This window comes from Cervus elaphus, chromosome 25 (genome assembly GCF_910594005.1).
Source record: "Cervus elaphus chromosome 25, mCerEla1.1, whole genome shotgun sequence".
Classification (NCBI taxonomy): Eukaryota; Metazoa; Chordata; class Mammalia; order Artiodactyla; family Cervidae; genus Cervus; species Cervus elaphus.
Window position 1 is genome coordinate 10,395,363 of NC_057839.1, and position 24,583 is coordinate 10,419,945.

General features: G+C 47.0%; 1 protein-coding gene across 2 annotated transcripts; it reads left to right on the forward strand.

Moving 5' to 3' along the window:
* Window positions 1-2,150: 2,150 nt before the first annotated feature.
* ENC1 (ectodermal-neural cortex 1) lies at window positions 2,151-15,532 on the forward strand. 2 transcript variants are annotated; one of them, XM_043887482.1, is made up of 3 exons: window positions 2,151-2,279; window positions 7,089-8,901; window positions 12,927-15,532. In XM_043887482.1, the coding sequence occupies exon 2, from the start codon at window positions 7,100-7,102 to the stop codon at window positions 8,867-8,869; it is 1,770 nt and encodes a 589-aa protein (XP_043743417.1). In that variant the 5' UTR covers window positions 2,151-2,279; window positions 7,089-7,099; the 3' UTR covers window positions 8,870-8,901; window positions 12,927-15,532. The 2 variants fall into 2 exon arrangements, with proteins under 2 accessions (XP_043743417.1, XP_043743416.1); XM_043887481.1 differs by lacking the exon at window positions 2,151-2,279 and adding an exon at window positions 2,799-3,172.
* Window positions 15,533-24,583: the final 9,051 nt, after the last annotated feature.

Consider the following 24,583-nt stretch of genomic DNA (forward strand, 5'->3'; position numbering starts at 1 on the left):
TATCTCCGAAGTCTATATCATCCGGTTTGATCACAAGTCTATCTAGAGAGTTCTTCCTGTATAAATACAAGACTTGCTGACGCTTTTCCTCCAGTAAGTGAAGTGATAAGAACTACCTTTAGGACTGGCTGAGAGACGCTGGAGGAATAACAGTTTGAATGGCTGTGATCCTAAATTGCCAAATCACTTTCAGCTGTGAAGTAAACATTACAAAGTGCCTATAGGCCTGAAAACTTATCAGGCATCGGCTCAAGCAAACCACTGTACGGTTTGTAGGTCATTTGTCTTCCAGTTTTTATAACCCATAGAGTAAGTAATTTCTTTTCCCTTCCTCCATGCCGCTTATCTCCCTAAGGCAGATGAAGTGAATGTATATAGTCACTGAATACGTTCAAGATTTTCCAGACCACAACTTTTTTCCGCTTCTCTTTTCTTCAAGTGTAGAAAGGTGGCCACGTTAGGTAGAAAAGATACAGGAAAACAGCGTGGGTGGAAGACAGGATGGCCAGATGGAGTTCTCTCTTGTCTCAGTCCTGCCTGCTGAGCAAAGCTATTTGCAAAGACATGTAAACTTTGCTGTCCCCCCACCCCCCGTTTAAGGACACTCTGCATTTTCTGAGTGGTAAAGACGCAACAGAAACAGATGGCCTGTTCTTAGCTCAGCGGCTTCCGGTGGCAAGATCTCCAGCCGACCAAATGAACTGAGGACATGTGTTATTCCTAGGCAGGGTCATCTAGGTACAGGTCCCCATAGATTTGGTAAGTAACTGAAATAAGAAGGAAATATTTCTCTTTAATGAGAAAAAGTGTATAATCTCTTACACAGAACACCCGCCCCCACCCCAGTACCACCCTCCAGGGCAGATACTAACAATTGGTCTTCAGCACCAACCTGCTTGTTTTTGACCCGCAGTCCAGAGAGAGAAAGCGCTAGGAGGAGGTGCCTCCAGAGGCTGCACTGATTACCTTCCCCCACACCTTGCCGCAGGCTAAGAAAACATGTTTTTTAAAAGACATCTGTGCAATACAACACGTTTACCCCTCTCGGCTTTTCAGCACCTATCTCCGGTATCTGCGGCCTTTCTCTGTCTGGTCTTTGCTGATTTTTATCCACATCTTTAGGAACCAGGGGTCGGCTCGCAACCTACCCGGTCTCTTTACCTTGCAGCTCGCAGACCCCCCTGCACGTGGGTCTGATCGGTTACCGATCTGGCCTCTCTGGCTTTGTGGAGCAGTCTGGAGCCGCGACTCTGCATAATAAGTTAAAATATGAAGCAGATTTGTAAAGGCTCGTGGTGAAGCTGACGAGTTAATGCGAACAAAGGACTTCAGAGGGCACTGTCTTTCTTTGTTTGCGAGGAGCGAAATTTCTCAGCGCGAATACCTGGGGGGACCGTGCTTAAAGGAAAGTGGGGTTAAAGGACCGAGAGGGCCTTGGTTTCTGGTCTCTGGACTCCGGGCGCGCCAGGGGGAGCCTCCTCGGCCTGTTAAACCATCTCTGCGTCTAATATTTAAAAGAAAGCCGGGAAGTGGTTATCTCCACTCTAGCTATAGGGCTATGCCATTGCGAGTAGCGGTGTGCCCTCGAACTGGACAATTCACTCCAGATCTCCCTGGGCCTCAGTTTCCCAATCTGTAAAAAAAAAAGGGGGGGGGGGGTGGCTGGACCGGTAGTCTCTACAGTTCATTCATATACTTTATTCCAAATGCCCAATAAAAACAGGCATTTCAGCTCCCAGTGGAAAGACAAGCCCCTGGTACAAAGATCAAAAATGGGTTTCATAAAGTGATTGCCGTTCGAGATTATTTTCTAATCACTTTTCCTTTTCGTGGCACGCGGCGCTTCAAACATGTATGGGCTGAACCATTTCTTTGCTGAACTCCTACCTAACACAACCTGGCGATAAAAGATAGGAAAGAGCCGGGTCTGAGAGGACGATTAAAGGTTTATCTCTACGGAGAGGTGGCGGCGTGGCCACTCCTTGGAGCAGTTCCTTTTGAATCAAGCGGCCGCGGCGATTGGCTGCAAAGCACGTGGTGCGCGCTCCGCCGGACAGCGCCCGGCTGCTGCTGCCCAGGGCGGCGCGGGGCAGAGTCCGGCCGCGGGTGCCGCACCCGCGGTGGGTGGGGGGAGGACGTGGGGGCAGGAAGCGCCCGGGGCTCGAGTCTTTCTGGTCCCCTGCCCTAGAGAGAAGCCCCACAGCCCGGTTTTGCCCAACCTGCGGAGTGCCCAGAGTGTCCAAAATTGTGTTCACACCTCGCCACTGTCCTCCCTCCAGGTATCTCGCTCAGCGGGCAGGCTGTGTGCGCCCAGGGCGCGAACCACTAACCCCCGTCTCGCCTCTTGTCTCTCTTTGCTGAGCCTCACGTCCTCTCCCGCAAGGCCGAGATCACACCTGGGGGGCCGCGCTGTCCCCAGCCACCCCAGAAGGGTCCCTCAGCACCCGACTCTGCTCAAGACGCGGACACAGCGACCCAGGAAAACTTGTTTTACTCGCGATTCCCGAAGGCTGCAGCTGCTCGTGGCTGAGATTTCGCATCCGCTTTGTCTCTCTCTCTCCCCCTACTTGCCACAGCCCCCTCCCCCGCTTCCTCTCTCGATTAACTCCCCCGACACGCTCTCCTCCCCTTCCTCCTCCTCCTCCTCCTCCGCCGGCCGCTTTCACGCGCTTCCTCCCTCCCCCCCGGTGTCACTTTTTGCCTACGCGCCCTCTCCCCTCCCCTCCCCTCCCCGTCTCGCCGCTTATAGCCGGGCGCTGGGCTGCTGGGCGCAGACTGCTCGGGCAGCCGGAGAGGAGGCGGCGCGGCTGAGGCGCTGCAGAGGCCGAGTGGAGACGCCAGGCGGCCGCCGGCGCGCACGGCTCTTTCCAGCTCCCTCCCCCGAGCGTTCAGCCCGCCTCCTTCCGCGGCGCCTGCGGCCGCTGGCTCGCTCTTCCCTCCCGAGCGCCCTGCGGGAGCTGCTCCGCGGGTGGCAGGCACAGAATCCGTGACCTGGGAACCGCGAGACCGCGGCGATAACCAGCCAGCGAGCCGGAGCCCCATGCGCGCTCCTTTCGCTGGGGCAGTCGCTGTTGCTCCCTGGGGCTGAGACGTCTGCTCCGTCGCCTCCCCGCCCGGTTACCGAGGCCAGACCCAACTAACTGGTTGTGTACTGTGGCCGGCCGCCACTGCAGTAAGTCTCCGCCACCGCCGCGGACCTGTTGCGGGCGCCGCGGGTTTCAGGGGCTGCCTGGTCTGCGTGTGTGTGTGTGCGCGCGCGCGTGTGTGTGTGCGCGCGCGCGCGCGCACCGCGGAGCCCGGAGCTCCGACTTCGGTGGCGGTGAGGAGCTGTTCCCGGGCGGAGACCCCGGCCCGCCGCTGCGCTCCTACGGCAAACAGAGCCGGGCGCTGCCCGAGGGGCCTCCTCTCCGCCGCCCCGACGAGCCGCTGGGGAAAGAGGAGCTCAGCCAGGATACGATCGACGCCCCCAGCAACACGCCCGCAGCCCCACTCCCCTCCTCGGGAAGAGCTGTGCCGAGCGCGCGGGATTGTTTGTTCCCCTTGCACCCTTTGCGGCTCTGCGAGCCCATGGGTCACGCACAGACACCCCTAGTGAGGGCATGTTCACTGCGGCCAGATGTCTGTGGGGAATGAATGAAAACTGCTTTCTGAAAAATTAGTTTTTTGTCATTCAAGTTGTTTAGTCTTAACATGCTTAGCTTGGAAGGATAGGAATTGGTAGGCGGGGTGGAGATGAACCACTGAACTTGGCGTGTATCTGGTGTGCCCTTACAGGCATGGCCTTGTGTTAAAGAGCGTTACAATGCTATAGAGGACTTTACGGTAAAATGCTTTTCTTGTTAACAGTCTCTCTATAGTGTTGTTCCTTTGTTATCAATAATGTAAATAGCCTGAGAAAATCTGCCTAGTTTCTCCTTTGATGGCCTGGAGATCAGGTTCAAAACTTTAAGAAATGTGACGCGCTGCTAAGTACTGGAGGCTGAGATCCTGGTAAAAGAGCATTAAGTGAACTGAAGTTACTGTAGCCAGAATTCCTTTTGATGTTCACTGGTAATAGCAGCCCTTTTCCCCTTCTTCTTTGTGGAGGCAGGTTAAGTATATGTGTGCGTTTTTTGGCCACTTACTTGGCATGCAAATATTATTTCTCTGGGGGCTTAAAAAATGCCAGAAGGATGATTCATTCTGTGTTGAAGGTGTGTTTAGAGGCTGTATACAGGGTTTCTGCTGATGCTTTAACGTTTGCATACTTTTAAAGCAAAAGGCAAGTTGTCTCCCTTGGGTCTTCAAGTGTACCTTTTAATCAAATATTCCTGCAAGATTGTTGGATTTTGACTGTGACACACTTCTCCATCTGGGTGGCATCCAAGATGACAGGCTAGGCTCTTCTGCTGGCTTTTGAACCTACTTGGGAAATACAGGAGCATAAACACAGGCTGCAAAGAGATGCAGATCCTATATCCCACGGTCTTCTAAACTGTTATGTTAAGTGTAAGCCTGGCTATGAGTGTTATTTTACACTGCTCAGGGAAATGCCTTCTGGGCCTGGTGGATGTGATTCCAGCTCAATCTGCAGGCACTTTGGTGCTTCTGTACCTTTTGCAAGAGCCTCATTCTTCTGTCAGAGCTGCATTCACTGTTTGCCAGAAAGAAGGCAGCTTTTTTTAAAATTGAAATACAGTTGATTTACAATGTTGTTAGTTTCAGGTATAGAGCAAACTGTTCAGAATACACACACTTTCATGAATTCCTTTCCATTGTAGGCTATTGCAGGACATTGAGTATATATGCTATACAGTAGGTCCTCTGCTACACAGTAGGTCCTTGTTGGCTGTCTATTTTATATATAGTAGTGTGTATTTTAATCCCAAACTCCTAATTTATTCCTCCTTTCTCCTTTCCCCCTTGGTAACCATGTTTGTTTTCTATGTGTGTGTCTATTTCTGTTTTGTAAATAAGTTCATTTCTATCTTTTTTAAAAAGGTTTTCCATGTAAGCAATATCATATGGTGTCTGTCTTTCTCTGTCTCACTTACTTTGTATGATACTCTCTAGGTCCATCCAAGGGAGGCAGCTTTGGAGATTGCTTTGGAAGCATTAGTTTAAAAAAATTAAAAAGCATAGCTACTCATTTGGAATTCTTGCAAGTTTCTATATAAGGCATAAGAGTATTTATACCATTTTTTGAGGTTTAGGCTAAAACTCTTCTTCAAAGTACTTAAGATTGAATGTGCTCATGCAAATGATGACTACAGCAGTTGAACAGCAGGGATGCTAATTCAGGTTTTGAACACATTGGAGAACCTGGTGCATTTACATAGGATCCTGTTGCTCTTTGGAGCACTGGGCCTTGGGTAACATGGACTAGACCTTAGAGGCTTAGCTTGAGGTGGGGGTGATGCTGGCCTCCTCACCATTTGTCACAGCTCAGGTCACTGTGGAGATGGATGGCTGCTTCCTAAAGTCTTAACACCAGAGCCCTAGGACTCTGTTGTTTATTTTCATCTCCAGTAAGTCATGTTTACTCATGATAAAAAGTTACATGCCTAAAATAAAAGAAAACAAGTTGCAACCCCTAATAGTATGAGGCTGGTGTGTCAAAGGCACCTGCCTCTGTTGTTTTTCTGTGCCTGCCTTGCCGCTGCTGGTCAGGTTGAAGGAAACAACCTGGTAAGGACTGGCTGTTCCCTCTCTGGAACAGATACTGTATCGATGCAGTTCACTGTCCAGGAGTAAACAGTTTCCCTACGAATCCTCTGACAGGTGGGTTCTTGAAGCCTTTATTCCTTTGACTTAACAGAAGGGTAGGGTTAAAAAGGAAAAAGATAATTCAATTTTTGAAGATAGGTGATAGGCGTGTCCTGTATCTTTAGTCTACACTTTGATGATTGAGGAAAGCCAAAGAGTCAATTCAGCTCTGCTATAATTCCCATTTAGATACTGAGGAAAGCACTGTAGTCAGCAAATAAATTCTAGGGTGCAAATAAATTCTAGAGTGACCGTAAGTTAACAATGGCTGGCAACACACATACACACGCACACACGTGTGTATGTGTGTTTTGATTTAGATAAAGTAACATTTGCGTTCTGATCTCCCTGTTTGCAGGTGCCAGCGTTTGCAGGTACCCAGGGATGGTCCTGGTGATCCCTGTGTAGCCGAGAGCGAGCAGTGGATACACTCTTCGTTCTTGCAGCTGGTTTTCTAAGAATTGATTTAAAGCAGGGAGAACAGAACAACGAAACTCCTGAGTTTGCTACTCAAAATAGTCTTTCTTTTCTGGGCACAAATCCCCATTTTGGAAGCCGGCCAGAGCAGGAAAGGTGGGTGGTAATTGAGGCCAGAGTCTATTCTGTGTTTCCAGGATAGCTTGCTGATCAGTAAATGGTCATGTTTATACTGGGGCTCTTTTAGGACTGAAGTGGTAGAGGTGTCTGGTTAGAAATGATTTGTGATGTTAAATAAATGTTTGGTCACTTCAGAAGTTGGCTTACACCTGTGGTTTTAGTGTTACATTTCCCATTTACTGTACCTACACTTTGGTAAAGACAGTGGGTCTTACCAAAGGAATTCTTAATGGAATTAATTAGTAGGTATTTGTCTTACACATGGCTTTATGTTGCATAGGGCATTAAAACTTGTGCCCATCCCGGCATTACGAGAGCTGGAGGCCTGGCATTCATTGCAAGGGACCAACCCTGAATCAGCTGGCCCAGGGCAGGGACCTGTGAGAATGAGACCTTGATCCTCTTGGCTTTTGCTGACTTACATTCTCCAGGACTTCAACATCCTGAAAGTTGGCAGTCAGGTTTTCCAAGATGAACCTGCTCTTGAGCAGTGATTTTTTTTTTTTTTAAACAATGTATAGTTTACATAGCTCAACAGTAGTCTTGAGTGTCTTTCCTTATAGGTAACTGTCTCTGGCTTTGGATAGGCCTGGCCATCCATTATTCAGAATATTAGGCAGCGGGGCCCGCCGTGAAGTTTTTTGTTCCCTCGTGTCTTTTGTCTTCTGGTTTCCATGTGGCTTTGGTTCGGCTGTTCCGAACACCGGGAGCATCCCTGTTCAGTAGTTGCGTGTGGTTTTTTTCAGGAGTGGAGACAATGTCTGTCAGTGTGCACGAGAACCGCAAGTCCAGGGCCAGCAGTGGCTCCATCAACATCTACCTGTTCCACAAGTCCTCCTACGCGGACAGTGTCCTCACTCACCTGAACCTGTTACGCCAGCAGCGCCTCTTCACTGACGTCCTTCTCCACGCGGGCAACAGGACCTTCCCCTGTCACCGGGCCGTGCTGGCCGCGTGCAGCCGCTACTTCGAAGCCATGTTCAGCGGGGGCCTGAAAGAGAGCCAGGACAGTGAGGTCAACTTCGACAATTCCATCCATCCGGAAGTCTTGGAGCTGCTCCTCGACTATGCCTACTCCTCCCGGGTCATCATCAATGAAGAAAATGCAGAATCGCTCCTGGAAGCCGGCGACATGCTGGAGTTTCAGGACATCCGGGATGCGTGCGCCGAGTTCCTGGAAAAGAACCTGCACCCCACCAACTGCCTGGGCATGCTTCTGCTGTCCGACGCGCACCAGTGCACCAAACTCTACGAGCTGTCCTGGCGGATGTGTCTCAGCAACTTCCAGACCATCAGGAAGAACGAAGACTTCCTGCAGCTGCCCCAGGACATGGTAGTGCAGCTCTTGTCCAGTGAAGAGCTGGAGACCGAAGACGAAAGGCTTGTGTACGAGTCTGCAATTAACTGGATCAGCTACGACCTGAAGAAGCGCTACTGCTACCTCCCAGAGCTGTTGCAGACGGTGCGGCTGGCGCTGCTGCCGGCCATCTATCTCATGGAGAACGTGGCCATGGAAGAACTCATCACCAAGCAGAGGAAGAGCAAGGAGATCGTGGAAGAGGCCATCAGGTGCAAACTGAAAATCCTGCAGAATGACGGCGTGGTGACCAGCCTCTGTGCCCGGCCCCGGAAAACTGGCCATGCCCTCTTCCTCTTGGGAGGACAGACTTTTATGTGTGACAAACTGTATCTGGTCGACCAGAAGGCCAAAGAGATCATTCCCAAGGCTGACATCCCAAGCCCGAGAAAAGAATTCAGTGCGTGTGCAATTGGCTGCAAAGTATACATTACTGGGGGCCGAGGGTCTGAGAATGGAGTCTCGAAAGACGTCTGGGTGTATGATACCCTGCATGAAGAGTGGTCCAAGGCGGCCCCCATGCTGGTGGCCAGGTTCGGCCACGGCTCTGCTGAACTCAAGCACTGCCTGTATGTGGTCGGGGGGCACACTGCTGCCACTGGCTGCCTCCCAGCCTCCCCCTCAGTCTCTCTGAAGCAAGTGGAACACTATGACCCCACAACCAACAAATGGACCATGGTGGCTCCCCTCCGAGAAGGGGTCAGCAACGCCGCAGTGGTGAGTGCCAAGCTCAAGCTGTTTGCTTTTGGGGGTACCAGCGTCAGTCATGACAAGCTCCCCAAAGTTCAGTGTTATGATCAGTGTGAGAACAGGTGGACGGTCCCGGCCACCTGTCCCCAGCCCTGGCGTTACACGGCGGCAGCTGTGCTGGGTAACCAGATTTTTATTATGGGGGGAGACACCGAGTTCTCCGCCTGCTCTGCGTATAAATTCAACAGCGAGACTTACCAGTGGACCAAGGTGGGAGATGTGACGGCAAAGCGCATGAGCTGCCATGCCGTGGCCTCCGGAAACAAACTCTACGTGGTTGGAGGGTACTTTGGCATTCAGCGATGCAAAACTCTGGACTGCTACGACCCAACGTTGGATGCGTGGAACAGCATCACCACAGTCCCGTATTCACTGATCCCTACTGCATTTGTCAGCACCTGGAAACATCTGCCTTCTTAAATGCCTTGCATCCTGGAGAGAGTGAGCATGAGGTAAGTCAGCTTAGCTGTAAGTATCTGTATAGTTGAGTAAGCTGTGTAAGCTCGTATGTGGAATAAGACAGGCTCCATATAGCCCATCCTGTAGAGGGACCACACAAACTATACCAATAAAAGCACTTGCACCCCAAAGCTTAAACACTTTTGTTGACCACAGCTGCAACCCCCCCAGATCATCAGCCAGTGGTTCTCAGCCTCTACTGAGCCTCAGAATCTCCCAAGGAGCTTGCCAAAATCTGCCCACCCCAGAGCCTAGGTTTGTTGGGTCTGGATGGGTCCCAGGCATTAGCATTTTTAGAAAGTTCTTCAGTGATTCTAATTACGACCTGGTTGGGAACCCTGACCTATGTTAATAATGCCAGCTGATGTCTTCTGAGCCCTCCCCATTTGCTGGCTGTTGGGCTGTGTGTTTCACATGGATCTTTTCATTTGGTCCCTACAACAACCCTGTGGGGCATTATTACAGGAGCACTTTATAGATGAAAACACCTGATGTACACAGGGGTTAAGTAAGTTGCCTGAGGTCATAGGGCTTAGCAGGTGGAAAGGTTGGTCAAGACCTCCGCCCAGGCAGTCTGGCTTCAGAGCGTAAGCACTTCAGCTCATGCCGAATGGACACTTAGTACACTTCACATTGGTATCACCCCAGGAGATAATTGTTGATATTTAGATTGAGCTTCCTTAAACCCTTTTAGGAATAAAGTAGGGTTTCAAAAATCGAATGCTAAAAATTATTCCCAGTGTGTTCTGTCCAAAATTATTTATTAGCTTATTTAAAATGTCCACCCGCCCCCCATCCCCAAACTGCCCCCTATAGGGCATTCACTAACTTTTGTGAAATCTGGGTCTGTCCTTGGAAACAGTTGCACCTGCATTGTATAAGCTTGTCTGATGCATGGACACAGAGCCATCCAAACCGCCCTCCCTGCAGCTTTTCAGAGTTAATCATTCAGGCTGACCTCATTGTCAGGGTGAACGAAAATTGTGTTTCTGTGTCATATATCTGAGTACATAATGGTTGTCTTGTGTACTTAAGAGTATATCATACTCTTGGTTCAAATAATTAATAGGCCTTTGCAGTTCAGGGTTCAGGGAGCTAATGGCTGCCTCGCTTGCTTGTAAAGCACTCAGGATTGGCCCCGAAGTCACTTAAGCATGTGTACGTGTAGCACAGAGCACGTGGAATGGGTTGATTTGTTTTGGTGACTAGAGGGCTCGTTACTAATAATAAGAGGATGAAGTTTAAGACTCTGGAGGAGCTGCTTGTGAAGAGGAACTCATTACTTGGAAAGGTTCAGTTCTGTGTCCTCTAGTATGTTTCACACCTTTCAAGGGGACCGTCCAGCAAAGAGGGGATTTGGACTCATTTGTCTTTTCTTTACCCATCTCTTACAGCTCGTTTAGAAACACCAGTAAAATTGACCTCCCTTTCACATGTAATCTTTTTATTTCTTTCATTTCTTCCACCATCTCCTCCCGCCTGTTACAGTTGGTACAGTTCTTAGTAATGTAATGTTTACCTGCTCTGAGACACCGTCAGGGGTGCAGGAACTGTCAGGATCGTCTTCTGGGGAGCGAATGGGGTAACTGTTCAAACCAAACTGGTTTTTGCAGCCTTGCTGGCATCTCAGTAATCCTGAATAAACAAATGCTCTGAAAGGGGTTACTTCATTTGCAATATAAATGCATTACTCAACTCTAAAGCAAGTTTAAAGAACCTTCTAGGCAGAAACATCAATTAACAGCGTGCTAAATTGGGTGTTAGTCCAGAATTGAGTATATTTGCATAGGAGAGCCTTAAAAGTTGCCAGTGACAGTTTCGATACTTCCAAGCGGTAATTGGCCTGGCATCCTTGGAGGGAGATAAGGAACTGGAGGCAGAAAGAGAGCGACCACGTGAGTCTGGTTCTAGCGTTCAGCTGTGAAGGCTAGACCTCTCTGCACTTCAGACTTCTCCTTTGTTAAATGAGTGATTCAAATTGTGCTTTCCTTGAGATCTGTCCCAGTTTAGACTTGGATGAATTGATAAATGAGAAAAAAGCAAAGAAAGGGGTGAGAATACCTAGCCCATGTCAGTAACATATTAAGTGTTCAATACTCTTTACTAGTTTTCTTTCCTCCCTTCAATTTAGGCCTTACTGCGAAGTGGAATTAGCTTTATGTGTTGTGGGAAAATGAGGTTTCTATGACTGTTACCTGCTTGTTATCTCTATACTTCAATTTTGGTACCTTCTTTCTCAGCCCAGAGTGAGTATGTTAGCAAACACTTGAATTCATCCTCTCCTGGGGCTTTGAACCTTAATCACACATGTCCGGCCCCTGGGAAATGGAGCAAAAAAAGTGTTGGGTTATATTCGAAACATATCCTCTCCACTCTTGGTGCTATTAGCCAGAGAGTCAAGCACAGGACAAGCAAATTTGACTGGGCTGGATTTGCCTTTTTAAAGGATAGTGTGGGCCTGATCAAAGCCGCTCTTGCAGTTTCCGACGGGGAGAATGTTGGTTTAAATTTTTAAAGTTTACTGCACACAAGATAGTGTTGAAACACTTAAGCCGGATGGAGTGACTTAAAAGAGGTACTGTGTAGGTATCAGCCGTGAGCTGCAAGCATTTCCGGGACCTGGCTTTGCCTTCCAAATGTAGGTGCTACCTGAATTAATACAGTGTTAAACTTTACCTCTGCCTGAAAGCTTATCCACCAAGGTGATTTTAATTCTTTCTTGCTGCTCTGTCAGCGCTGGGAGGGACGGAAAGGAGATGACTTTGATTTCACTGCATGTTCATGGTGCTCTGTGGCCCCAGCTTGACAACACTTGGATTTTGGTTCGCTTGTGCCCTGCACCCCTTTCTAGAGGTGTTTTTGTTTTGGGTGTTTTGTGTTTTTTTTTTGGCTTGTTTTTCTGTTTGAGTATGCAACATCTTGAAATTTCATATTGTTACAAGATACATTCTTTTGGTCTCATGTTGATGTATAGGTTCCAAGGAGGTGTGGGGGTGGGGGATGACACCTTAGTCTAAGGAATGTCTTGAAAGCTTGAATCGCTGTTTTGAAATGGAAGAAACAGCTAATGGAATGATCAGACTTCTGAACACACGAGAGCAAGAAGGACTCCGTGAGTGATGAGCGGCCGCTCCTGAATTCCCTTTGTCTCTACTTGGAATTTCAGCATTGGGGCTGCAGATTCCTATGCTAGGGCTGGAAGTGTGCTCCAAGAACAGATAGGGGGAGCTTTTCAAAGACAAAAGCCCTCTGCAAACTCTCCTTATGTAAAATTAGACTTAACCAAGTGTGAAGGATGGGTGCTGTGAGAAACCACCAGCTCCCATGAAACCTGCAAGCTTTGTGGTTCCAGCACCTTGAATTTCTAATTGACGGGCAGTCAGTCCTGTGGGTAATGATGCTGAATGCTGCATCCCACAGCCCGAGTCTCCCAAGTGTGGACTGATGAACTTGGAGAATAAACTCCAGCCCTGGCTGCTGAGGCCTGATGTGCTGTCATGTGAAAAGAAGCGAGACTGATTTCTGCCATAATGAATAGCAGAGATGCATTTAAATAAGAGGATTAATATGTCTGCTTTCTATATGGTGAATAAATTTAATTTGGAATCCTTTATGGTAAATGGGCCAAAGCGGGTGGGGGTGAATTGGCAGAGGAATCTCTTGTGACCCTCTGGTGATCACTTTACAGTGGCTCTGTTTAACCATGGAGAGGAATTACGCATATCAGAAGCAGAAGATGTAACAGCACCTAGATGTGTAGGTTTGGTTTGAATGTATGTGTGTTTAATCAGGAAGTGAGGATCTTTTCTGTGGATACCATTGTTTTTGCTGGAGCATCTGCATGCACAAATGCACAAGTGTGTTCATTTAAGTCTGGCACTTTAAATATCTTTGCACTGTGCCTACCAAATGTGTAATTAAGACCTTTAGAAGCAATATTGACCAGCTCTGTCCTGAGTTTAAATTTTTTTTTTAGATTTGAGACTTAACAAAAAATCTTCCTTCTCCTCTATTTTAGCTGACTCCATCCCTCGATGAGACAAGATGTGATTTCTACTTTAGAGATGCCAAATTGAATGAAAGACAAGAAAAAGGAAAAGAAGTTGCTACAAGACTCGCATCCAATCCACTGCACCTTGTAAATGCTTCAAACTGGACATGAAGGAAGGGGATGGGGGAGGGGGTGGGATTTTCAGTGCAAGTAGCACATGGTTTAAATATGAATGAACAAACCTGTGATCTAGTCCTTGTCTTGTAATTGTGGATTAATGTCAGCATTAATCAGCTTCTCAAAGGGAGAGAAAAGCCAGCCCTTTTTCCTTGCTGTACCATATTCAGCATTTGATTTTCCATGGGTTCCACCACTTAAGTGTAAAATTTGAAATGGTTGTCACCTCTCTCTGAGGAGCAAGCTTGAAGCCTCCACACCAGCTGCTGTTGGAGATTTGAAAACCCGACTGTGGGGCCAAGAGGGGAGCTGGCTGGGCTGGCTGCAGAAGTAAGGACCGCTGGACTCCACGCTAATCTCCCAGGGCTGTGCTCCCCAGAAATGCTTCTGAACAATGGGGACATTGTTGGTAGCTGTTTGCTAGATGTTCTTTTCTATTTATAAGTGACTTTAAACTTTCCCTTGGCTGGTAAGAAATGTGTTGTAGATTTAGCTATTTATTGTTTGAATCCTGCATGCTGAAACAGTGCTTATAGTTGTCTTCACGTGTATGGACGCGTGTGAATGGTTGTATGTTTTGCACAATTTTGTGACCATTGTGATGTGCTCTGCTGCACAAAAGTGAAAACTTTGGCGTTACAATTAGGGGAATAACTGGAGGGTGGGTTGGGCAGGGTTGGGGGTGGGCGGATTTTGTAAATGTCAAGACAGGGAAAGATTACAAAGTAGAAACTTAAAGTTACATCCTAGAGGTAGGGAAAGCATGAAGGTCATTTTTTTCTTAAACTTAAGTCAACTTTGGGGTTTCGTGGGCTCTGGTCATGCCGGTGGCTCCTGGGGCAAGGGAAGCCTTCTTTCTGTCCTTCCCATCCCTCTTAGATTTACTTGCTTCTGTCTCAGCTACTGAAGTTTGGAAAGGACCAAATCACTTGGCAGTTTTTCTGTTTTTTTTTTTTTTTTTTCCCCTTTGTGTGATATCCTGGAATCCTGGAAATTCTATCGACTAGTTCTGTATATAGGGCACAGGTAAAGGCATTGTCCAAAGTTTATTTATTTATTTATTACCCTGTGAGAATGCTTGGCCATAACCCCAGTTAAAACAGAACTCTCACCGACAGAAATTAATTCACTCATCAGATTTGCTTGACCAAGACTGGTCGTTCTTTCTTCCTGCTGTAGCATTTAGCAAGTGCTAGAAGTTCTCCAAGGCGATATTCAGAGGGGTAGAGTGTATACTGCAGTGCTCTCTCTTAGGTAATTCTCTGAGAGAACTCTTTGGTGCACGAAAGTGACACGTATGGCCCCCCCAAACACCAGAGAATTGTAAGCAGTGGCCCCCGCTGAGAGGCCTCCCTGGAGAGCTGGGAATGGGTTGTGAATACATTCTTTGCTAGTTGCAGTGCTTGTTTGCTAAACATGTGCCGTGATGGGTATTAGCGGTAGACTCATAGGTGCTTCTTTGCAAGTGTCCGGGGACGCCCAGCATTTGCAACTCACACTGCTTCCATTGCTGTTTCTCATAATATTGTATCTTAGAAAATAGGGTTTAAGACCGATAACCTTTGACATTGTGTGTTTGCATTGTCTGATGACAGATAAACCCCTCACATTTCTCTCCACCTGAATACATTAGACTAATTGTACATGTCTGTCCGTGCCGTGAATAAGTGGGCTATAGTCGGACCAAAATAAATGAGCCATTGAAATCAAAGGGAGGGTCTTAATACTTTCCAGCAGTCAGTCCCTCGCTCTTAGATGTGTTCTAAGCAATGCAAATGTCTGATTGTACCCTGGCAGTGTATTGTAGCAGTTACAGCTCCGTAGTTTGTGATGCAAATCTGGCAAGATGTGGGTGTCGCTACGTGGCTTTTGAGAGCAGGGTGAATTTTCTGCAGCTGTTTCGAAGTTGTGGTCTGCCCTTGAATTCTCTATTAATTGCAGTGTGTGAGCCAGAGGGAGCGGTGGTCAGGGTGGGCCCGCAGCCTGCAGGGAACTTTCTGGACTCCTGCTCTTTGAATTGACAGAGGCATTTGGGCTCACTGCTTGACCATTCTCACCCTGTGAAATGTCCTACACTTTGAAGCAAATACAATTCACAGCACAGCGCACACAAAAACCTTGGCATAAGACAGAAAAGGTTCTTCTTATTCTGTGGACTGGTTGCTGTGGAAACGGATAACAAAGGGCAGCCTTCCACTTCTGGTATAATTGTGTAGACCCCTTTTCTCTGGGCTTGACACCTGTCTGAATAAGAATGATTAGAGCTGAATAATATCCCTCTCTTGACTATTTTGAGTATGTGGTTCACGTACAAAACTGTAAGTTGAAGAAGTAAAGTGTTCGTGTTCATATGTACTTGTTTGCTACTACATTTTTGAGGTTTTGTAAAACTGTTATTTTTTTTTTTCACAATGTGAAACTGAAGGTCAAATAAATTATTAGAGATTTTCTCTTCATTGTGTGTATGGGTCATTATTGAATATAACTTTAGGCATTTAAAAATTGTGCTTTCTCTAGTTGAATTCAAAAGAGGATCATTTCAAATTTTTCTGGGTGTCCTCTATTTCACCATTTAGTTATATCCATTTATTAGAGCAGTTTTGCACATTAAGTAATTTAAAATTTTGGCCTTTTAGAATATTTAAGCAAACCCAAAGTATACCTCAGTTGGGCTTACTGGTAGTTTAGAATATAAAGTCATGTACTATGCAGTGATAAGACAGCATGCCTAATATATAGAAGGAATTTAGTTTCTGTACTCCTTGTGGGATATATTTTGTTACGAAAGCTGTGAGAGAAGAGGCTGGAGGTAAATCCTGTTTTCATCTGACACTGCCTTAGAGTCATTTAAAGTAAGTGAAAATGTATGCATATTATTTCTTTGAAGTGGCACGAAAAAGCACAAATTTAACCCCTCTGGTACACTTCGCTTCTTTCCAGTTGAAAGCCGCCATCCCAGCCGGCTCATCGTAAAGCCTCTTGCGCCCACTTCAGGGTGGCTTCATGTCTCATGGAGATGGTCCCTTATCACTTAAGGTGGGCCCCTTGTTGTTTTAATGGGCAGAGCAACATTGGGCATGATCTTTTTTGGATAGACCATAAATACTACCTAATTAGAAGTCTAGGAGAGACACAAGTAGGCAGAGTGCAATTACTGCCCTTGGACTTGGACCAAGATGTCAGAGCAGATGCCTCAGGTTTTACAGAAGCGTCTTTCAGGCCCATGCTGGGTGAGGCTGGTCCGGAGCCAAGCCTTGAGAACAAGTGACTGAAGAGTCCTTCTGTCCCTTGGCACACAGTGACCCATGGAAGCCCTGATGGTGACATCATCTATGACACCATGTGACGTGGTGAGAGGGGAGAGTTAGTGGACGCGTGGGATCCTGAGGGAAAGCCTTGATGCCAGTCCTCAGAAGGCCGGAGAAGAGTTCATGTAGAGATGATTGGGGACCGACTTCTCATTCTCAGGAGTTCTTTATCATCTCAGTAGGGATGTGTAAACAGATTAAAGAAGATACTTCAGATTCCTAATTTTCATTCATTTGGAAATTTCACTTCATTCAGATACCCTTATCACCCCAATGGTGGCTACATTAGTCTGGATTGCCTTCAAATGTGTATAATAGCAATTGAAATCTGGCCATGGTGGTTTATCCACAGTTGGTGAAACCTTTTGGAGGCTGGCAATCCAGGGCTTGAACAGTATGCCTACAAGGCCATTAGTGGTCTGGGGTTCTTCTTTTTAAAAATTTATTTATTTATTTTTTGCTTGGCTGTGTGAAGTTCTAGCGTGGCAGGTGGGACCCTCAGTTGTAGACGTGGGATCCTTTTGTTACGGCATTCTGGGTCTTTAGTTTCAGCATGTGGGATCTAGTTCCCTGTCTAAGAATCAAAACCAGACCCGCTGCAATGGAGGGGCAGAGTCCCAGGCTCTGGATCACCAGGGAAGTCCCAGGGGCTCTTCTGCCTTGGCATCCTGGACATGGGCCTTTGGTCCTTATGCTTACAGGCTGGCAGATGGGCTGTGCTGTACGTAGTCTCTCAGTCGTGTCCAAGTCTTGGACTGCAGCCCACCAGACTTCTCTGCCCATGGGATTCTCCTGGCAAGAACATTGGAGTGGGTTGCCATGTTCTCCTCCAGGGAATCTTCCGAACCCAGGGATCGAACCGCTGTCTCCTGCCTTGTAGGTGGATTCTTTACCAGCTGGGCTACCAGAAAAGCCCATGGCAGCTGTAGCTCACAGAACTACATGTGCATTCTAGGTGGCAAAGATGGGGGCAAAGGGGAAGAAGTATTTGTCAGATGAAATTTCCTTTTTCTTGAGACAATTAAGTTTCCCAAAAAGACCCACCTCAGAAACTTAAACACCTCTCACTGGCCAGAATTGGGTCTCACGACCTCCTAAAGAAGTGAGAGAGCCTGATAAGAGGAGTACTTTTATGTACTCCTCTTACAGGGCGTGATGCCACCCCATACAAAAAAGTGATTTTTTTGTTGCTAAGGGTGAAAAGGAGAGCAGATGTTGCTAAGCAGTTGCTGCCTAGGGTCTGCCACAGTGGATGATCCAAGGGTCATTTTAAACAATAGCCCCATTGATGGAGTGACTATGAGGCACTGGGGCTGCACTAAGGACATGCTTTCCTTCATCTCTTAATTCTCACAACAAATGCAGGTAAGTACAGAGAGGTTCCCTAACATCTCTAAGCCTCAGTTCCTTCCTCTGTAAAATAAGGGTGATTAATTTTTGTTCTTGTTCAGTCACTAAGTCGTGTCTGACTCGTTGCGACCTCGTGGACTGCAGCACGCCAGGGTCCTCTGCCCTCCACTGTCTCGTGGAGTTTGCTCAGATGCATGTCCTTTGAGTCGGTGATGCTATCCAACCATCTCACCCTCTGCTGCCCCCTTCTTTCTCCTTCAATGTTTCCCAGCATTCAGGGCCTTTTCTAATGAGTCAGCTAGAAACATTTATTTATATGCTACATTTAAGCACCAAGCTCAGTGCCTGGCACATCGTAGGTTCTCACTAATTTTCATGTCATTTTTAGATATTTTAAACATCCAATAAATCAGAATCTGAGTGCTTATTCTGTGTGACGGATTGTACTGACATGTCCATCACCTTAATTGATCCTTAGAGCAATTAAGAGGCACTTTTTTTTTTTTGGCTGCACCCACGAGGCATGTGGGATCTTAGGTCCCCACCAGGACTCAAACCCCTGCCCCCTGCAGTGGAAGCTCAGAGTCTTAACCACTGTACCCCCAGGGAGGTCCTGAGAACAGGCACTGTTATTACCCCCGTTTTGTAGATGAAGAAACAGGTTTTGAGAGATTAACTTGCCAAGGAAGTGGTGAAGCCTGGATTTCAAGGCATGCTCTATGAACCTGTCCAGGAATGTGGAGGATGGTGACTCACGGGGCTGAGCCTGACTGTGGGAAAGCCAGGACTGCCCATATCTATTGTGTCTGGGAAGGCGTGACTTCGTGAGAAGGGCTGAGAAGTTTGCAAGTGGTGAGTCCCACCCTGGACACCAGGACTAAAGCAAAGGCAAGGAAAATCTACTAGGCCGCTCACAATGTTCCTTGATGACAGGTTTCTGAAATTCTGATTGAGGAGAATTTTTAAATAAATGGGGGCCCTGGGTGGTTGTTACACTTGATAACTCACTGAGCTGTACACTTAGACTCTGTGTACTTTTCATTCGTATAATGTTAATCGCTTAAACATTGAATATACAAATGGACAATGGACAGTGCATAATAAAAATACAATTCTGAACCATAAAAACCTGCAGCAACCAGACCAGGAAACCAACTGTATTATCTTCTGTAACCAGCCCAGAATGTCAGCCTGCAATCTACAAGTCAGACTTGCAGGAAGTCAGATTACTATCTCTAGCAACTGGTCTAAGAAGTCAAACAATAACCTGTGCAACAATTGGCCCCAAACAGCCAGGACCTGATTAATAACTTCCAGCTTTTCTAGTTTTTGTTGCTACTCCCCACTTCGGACCAACCAGAAAAAAATCAAATATCCCCTCCTAACTATCATATAGCATGCCTGCTTCTAGTTAGCCTGCCTCCAGCTTCCCTAGGTCACCAGCCTCCAACCCGGGCATATCTGAAACCTTCCATTTTTTCCACTATAAAGCTTTCCCACTTCTGTGCCGCCTTTGAGTCTCTGCCAAAACCAACTGACAGTGACTGACTCCCCTGCGATACAGCAAGCTCTGAATAAATAGCCTTTGCCTGTCTCATTTTGTTGATTTTTGTTTATTTTGACAGACAAATGTTTGTTCGATAAAAAGTTAAATATTTCAATAAAAGTGTTCATAAAAATGAAGTGAGAACCAACATTTTGGGTTCTGGGCAAGCTGGGCTTTCAGAGGATGTTATTTGCATCCTGCATGTCACAGTAAGATGAAACGTACACAACACATATTGTATGAGAAAAATGGATTTTGAGTTAATGAGGTTGAGATTAGGGCATCTGGTTTGCCAAAAGGAGAGCAGTTGCTTTGTTTGGGAATATTGTGAATAAAGTGAGAACACTTAAGTGAGTTTTACAGCCATATTCATGGTGCACATGAATGTATGAATAAATGCAAAAACTTAGCAGTTAATTCCTGGTCTTGCCTGTCACAAATCTTAAGTGCTTTGCCTGTCTGACACATACTCAGACAAGCCATCTGTCCTGCATTTGAGTTTAATCACAGACAATGAATTGTAAAGCTCTGTTATTTGTCAGACCTTGGACCACTAAGTGCAAGACCTAACTTTCAGAGGAAAAATAAAGTGTACATTGAAGCTTGACTAGGAATTAAAAGCAACTTGACTAAGTAAATTATAAATCTACCATAATCTCGTCCCGCTCTGCTTACAGCCCAGCTTGCTTTGTGAATTTGGGAAGACCAGATGAGACAAAGTTTCTGTCTTTCTCTTTCTCTGGTCCTGTTTCCTTGGCAACCATAATCTTTATATGGGCAAAGATGGGGGACGGCATCGAGGAAAGGCAGTTGGAGGGGCAGCCAAGTCTTCTACTAATCCTTTTCTTGGGTTGTTGGATGATTTGTTTTGTTACAAAAAGTGATTTTACACCCAGTTTTTAGACGTTGCTGGGGGTGTTTATTGAATATCCTAGAAGGGCTGAGAGCACTTGCTGATATTGTAAGTACAAAGAAGATGAAATCAGTAGATACAAATTGGGCACCTGCAAAGTGAGAACTAAAACCTCTCTCTCTCTCTCTCTGAGGATCTAACTAATCTATCCGCAAGCTCTAAATTGCAAACACCCGGGTACCACTCAGCCACCCACACACATTCTGGCCAAGTCCGTTGCTGCCAGGAAAACTGTTTTTGAGAGAAGAGATCTAGGAATTCTGCTATCATGTGTCTGCTCTGAAGGGAAGGAAGGGAGAAAGAGTAAAAGTAGAAGGATCCTGGGGCAGACGTGCCTGGGGGTCCACCTCACATTCCTTTCAGATGCTTACTGAGGTTGCACCTATTCAAGAGACGGAGGCGATCAGTCAGTATCCTGTTAAAATGGAAATCCCTAAGCTCAGTCTGGGGGCTGTTGGTATTTACCTGTTCAAATGATCCAGGCCACCCTGGGGCGTGGGTGGGGGTGGGGGCTCTGATCAGATGCGTCAGGGAACCCTGTGGGGGGTTCTGCCCAAGTGGGGCTCAGGCTGGAAGGCACACACAGGGGAACACTGGGAGTCAGGAGGCCTGTGGGTCTTGTAGCAGCAGGTGGGAGAACAAATGAGAAAGGCACGATTTTACTTCAAAAATGTTACCGTTGGTGGGAGGGAGGGATGAGAGGGCAGAGCATGGAAGATTTTTAGGGCCCTTAAGCTATTCTGTATGATACTATAATCATTGAAATGTCCTTATGTATTTGTCCAGACCCGTAGAATATATACCAAGAGTGAATCCTAAGGTGATAATGTGTCAGCGTTAAGTTCCCAATAGACCCAGGCTGCAACAAATGGACGACTCTGGTGGGGACTTTGACACAGGGGGATGTTGTGTGTTGCTGGACGGGGGGGTTATGAATCCCTGGTCAGGTGGTGTGGGAACCCTGTCCTTTGCTGGCAGTTCTGCTGTGAACCTAAAACTGCCCTAAAAAAAAAAGAAGGTGTATTAAATGCCAAAAAAATAAAACAAAGAGTCTTTAAAGGATGTCAAATACATTGTTAAACCTAAATAAGTCATATAGTGTATATATATATATTTTAAAAACTGTTACCATGGGTGAACTCCATGTACTGGAAAGAGAAACTCTCCCATCCGTGCATTCATTGACCCAGGACCCTGGATCAGGCCCTCCTAGTGCAGGCTTAGGACGTGGAGTCATGATGAGGAACGAGCCACCAATTATAACACCGCTGCCAGGAGGATACGTCCTACACTCCAAGCTGCGAACTCAAAATTCACACTGTCAGAACCGACTGACTCACAAATTAATGACAGTCAGTATTTTGGCAAATACCTATACATGAATATCTGCATTCACAGTATAAGCGTTGATTCAGGGATCTTTATTTCTGCACATTTTTTTTTTCCTTCGTAAGACTTTGTGTTTGAAATTTAAGGACTGTAATATATTCTTATTTCCATATTCAGGTATTTTTCTAGTGCAGAAAGTCAACTTCATAAATGGCAGTTGTTGTTCGATCACTAGGTCGTGTCCAACTCTTTGCAACCCAATGGACTGCAGCACGCCAGGCTTCTCTGTGAAAGTTGCTCAGTCGTGTTTGACTCTCTGTGACCCCATGCACTATTCAGTCCATGGAATTCTCCAGGCCAGGATACTGGAGTGGGTAGCCGTTCCCTTCTCCAGGGGATCTTCCCAACCCAGGGATCGAACCCAGGTCTCCCACATTTCAGGTGGATTCTTTACCAGCTGAGCCACCAGGGAAGTCCAAAATACAAATGCCTGTGTGACTAGAAATTCATTTTGTCGTTCACTGGTCTATTGGCTTGGAACATTTTCTTTTGAAATAACCAGAGAAGGAAGGGATAATAATCCCAGGTTGAAATATAGAAATGTTCAGAGATAAAACAAGCCATTTGGGAACAACAATGGGTCTTTTAAAAGTTCTGGTAGCACTGATTAAAGATAGCTGGGAGAAGCAGGGTGTCTGTCTCTCGAATGACACAGCAAGGCTGGCCTTGCTGGCTGGGGCTAGGGCAGACGGCTTGAAGTATCTGTGCAGAGGCACCTTGGAAATCCCTGGGGGGTGGAGAATGGGGTGGAGCATAGAGTCACGATGGAGGTGGGTAACAGGTTGGGTGTCCTTCACTCCCAGCAGACCAGAGAGGAGGCTGTGAAGAAGATGGGTCTTGGGGGACGACTGCCTGAACAATCTCTGAATGGCACCCCCAGCTTTTCTTGCCATCCAGGAACCATGTCCAAGGGCAGACAGTCACCCTCGGGCAGGGATTCCCGAGGCCTCTGGGCTGGCACTGCGTGTGCCCTAAACGCTGCACATTCAGCGAGTTACTCAGTCTGGGTGGTGAGCTGTCATCAGCAGATCCCTTCCTGCCTCTGAGAGCAAGGGCTGGGCAGCATCCTCCCCTTTGCATCTCTGACGAAGGGTGTAGGGGCTCTTTCAAAAACAAGAGAAGAAAGGGGCCACCTTCCAGGTGGGAAGGGGTGGTGGGTACTGCACCTGGAGACCAGGGGCCAGGCAGCAGCCCTCAGTGGAAACAGAAACGGGCGAAGCGGAGAGGGGAGAGGAGCCGCTCACCTCCTCAGGTTTGGCTCATGCACAGATGGCCACGTTCACAGGTGGACCCGGAGTGGCGTCAGAGTCTGTGATGAACGTACATGGTTTCTGTACCCACCGTATGGGACAGAGCCTATAAGAAAGGGAAGCGGGGGGACTTCCCTGGATCCAGTGTTTAAGATGCCACACTTCCAATGCAGGAGGTGCAGTTTGAATCCCTGGTCAGGAAACTAAAATCCCACATGCCAAGCAGTCCCTCCATAAAAAAAAAAAAAGAAAGGGATGAGGGATGGGTAGATGATGGAGCTGTTGATGCCTGGCAGGCGCCCCACTAGCAACAGGGAACATTAGTCTTTAGAAAAGCGCTTTCTCTCCTTCCTGCCTTGCTTCACAAGGGTCTGACCTGGGATGTGGTCTGAATCTCTCTCCACTTTCTCTGGTCATCTCCTCATATTCTTCAGGCCTTTCTCCTGAACATCTCTCGCTGGGCCCATCCTGTCTTGATGTCCGCTTCTCAGAAAGTCTTAGTCACTCAGTCATGTCCAACTCTTTGTGACCTCATGGACTGTGGCCCGTCCATGGAATTCTCCAGGCAAGAATAATGGAGGGGGTTGCCTTTTCTTCTTCCAGGGGATCTTCCCCACCCAGGGATGGAAGCCGAGTCTCTTGTGTCTCCTGCATTGCAGGAGATGCTTTACCGTCTGAGCTACGTGAGGACCCGACTAACCCAGGAGGGTCACAGCTGAAGACAGATTGGAATCACCGCCTACCTGCTACCTCACCCCTTGACCCTGTGATTTCATGCGGGCCAGGCAGGTGTGGGAGCAGGTGAGGGATGGTTTCCAATAGGGATGAGATCATCTGCATGGCCCAGCTCTCAGTATCTCACTTGCAGAGGGATAGTTTTTTTTTTTTCCACTTTCAATTTTGTATTCAGGGGAGATGACTAAATGGTTTTGAAAACTTCCTAGCATTTGGCAGCAGTCTGCCTGAGCAGAGTGATATGATTGCTCTGCTAGCAACTAAGCTGCAATTTTCGGCAGGATTTCCAGAGCGTCTCAGCATCTAACAACTCATGAAAACTGGGTGGTAGTTTCAGGATGCCTAACATCTGTTTGTTCGTTTCGTTACAAGTCACCTGGGCAAATGCTCTTCCTCCCTCTGCCCCATAAATGAGCTAATATCCAATTAGAACATTCTGGTTAATAGCAGCAGCAATCATCCAGGGGCAGTCTACAACAAAGCCTTAAAAGTAATGGCACTTCCCCATGTTAACAAAACCAAACCATTATTTTTCTCCTAGCTCAGATGGGCTATTTGCTGATGTCTTACCAGCCATCACAGCTTATTCTCTGAGGAAGCAGCAGCCTTGGTTTCTTTGAAAAGAAACTGCTCCTTTTATCTGGCGGTTTTGAATAAAAAGATTTGGGAGCAATATAATGTGCATTTTTACAATAATGTGGTTCCATAATAGCACCGTGGCGCATCCCTTTCTGATTAGTTTTAGAAGCATGACTACTGCATCTATTCAAGATTTTCCAATGGAGACCTTTGAGCATGGTTTTGAAATAGATGTTGAGCATGCTGAGTTCCACAGTTATTTCTCCTCTTTTTTTTTTTCTTCTCCGAAATGGCTATCATGTTACTCAGGAAGAGCATGGAGATTGAACATACCTGGAAAGGTCTTAACAGCTTTGGAAGCAGCAGGAAGCCCACCCTGGTCACCTTCAGTTTATTAAACATCCTGACACCCTAGTAAGTATCTTTCCTCAAGGTCA

Bases quoted from the DNA above. Each gene is read 5' to 3' on its own strand.
- ENC1 (XM_043887482.1), top strand. From the start codon at position 7,100: ATGTCTGTCAGTGTGCACGAGAACCGCAAGTCCAGGGCCAGCAGTGGC.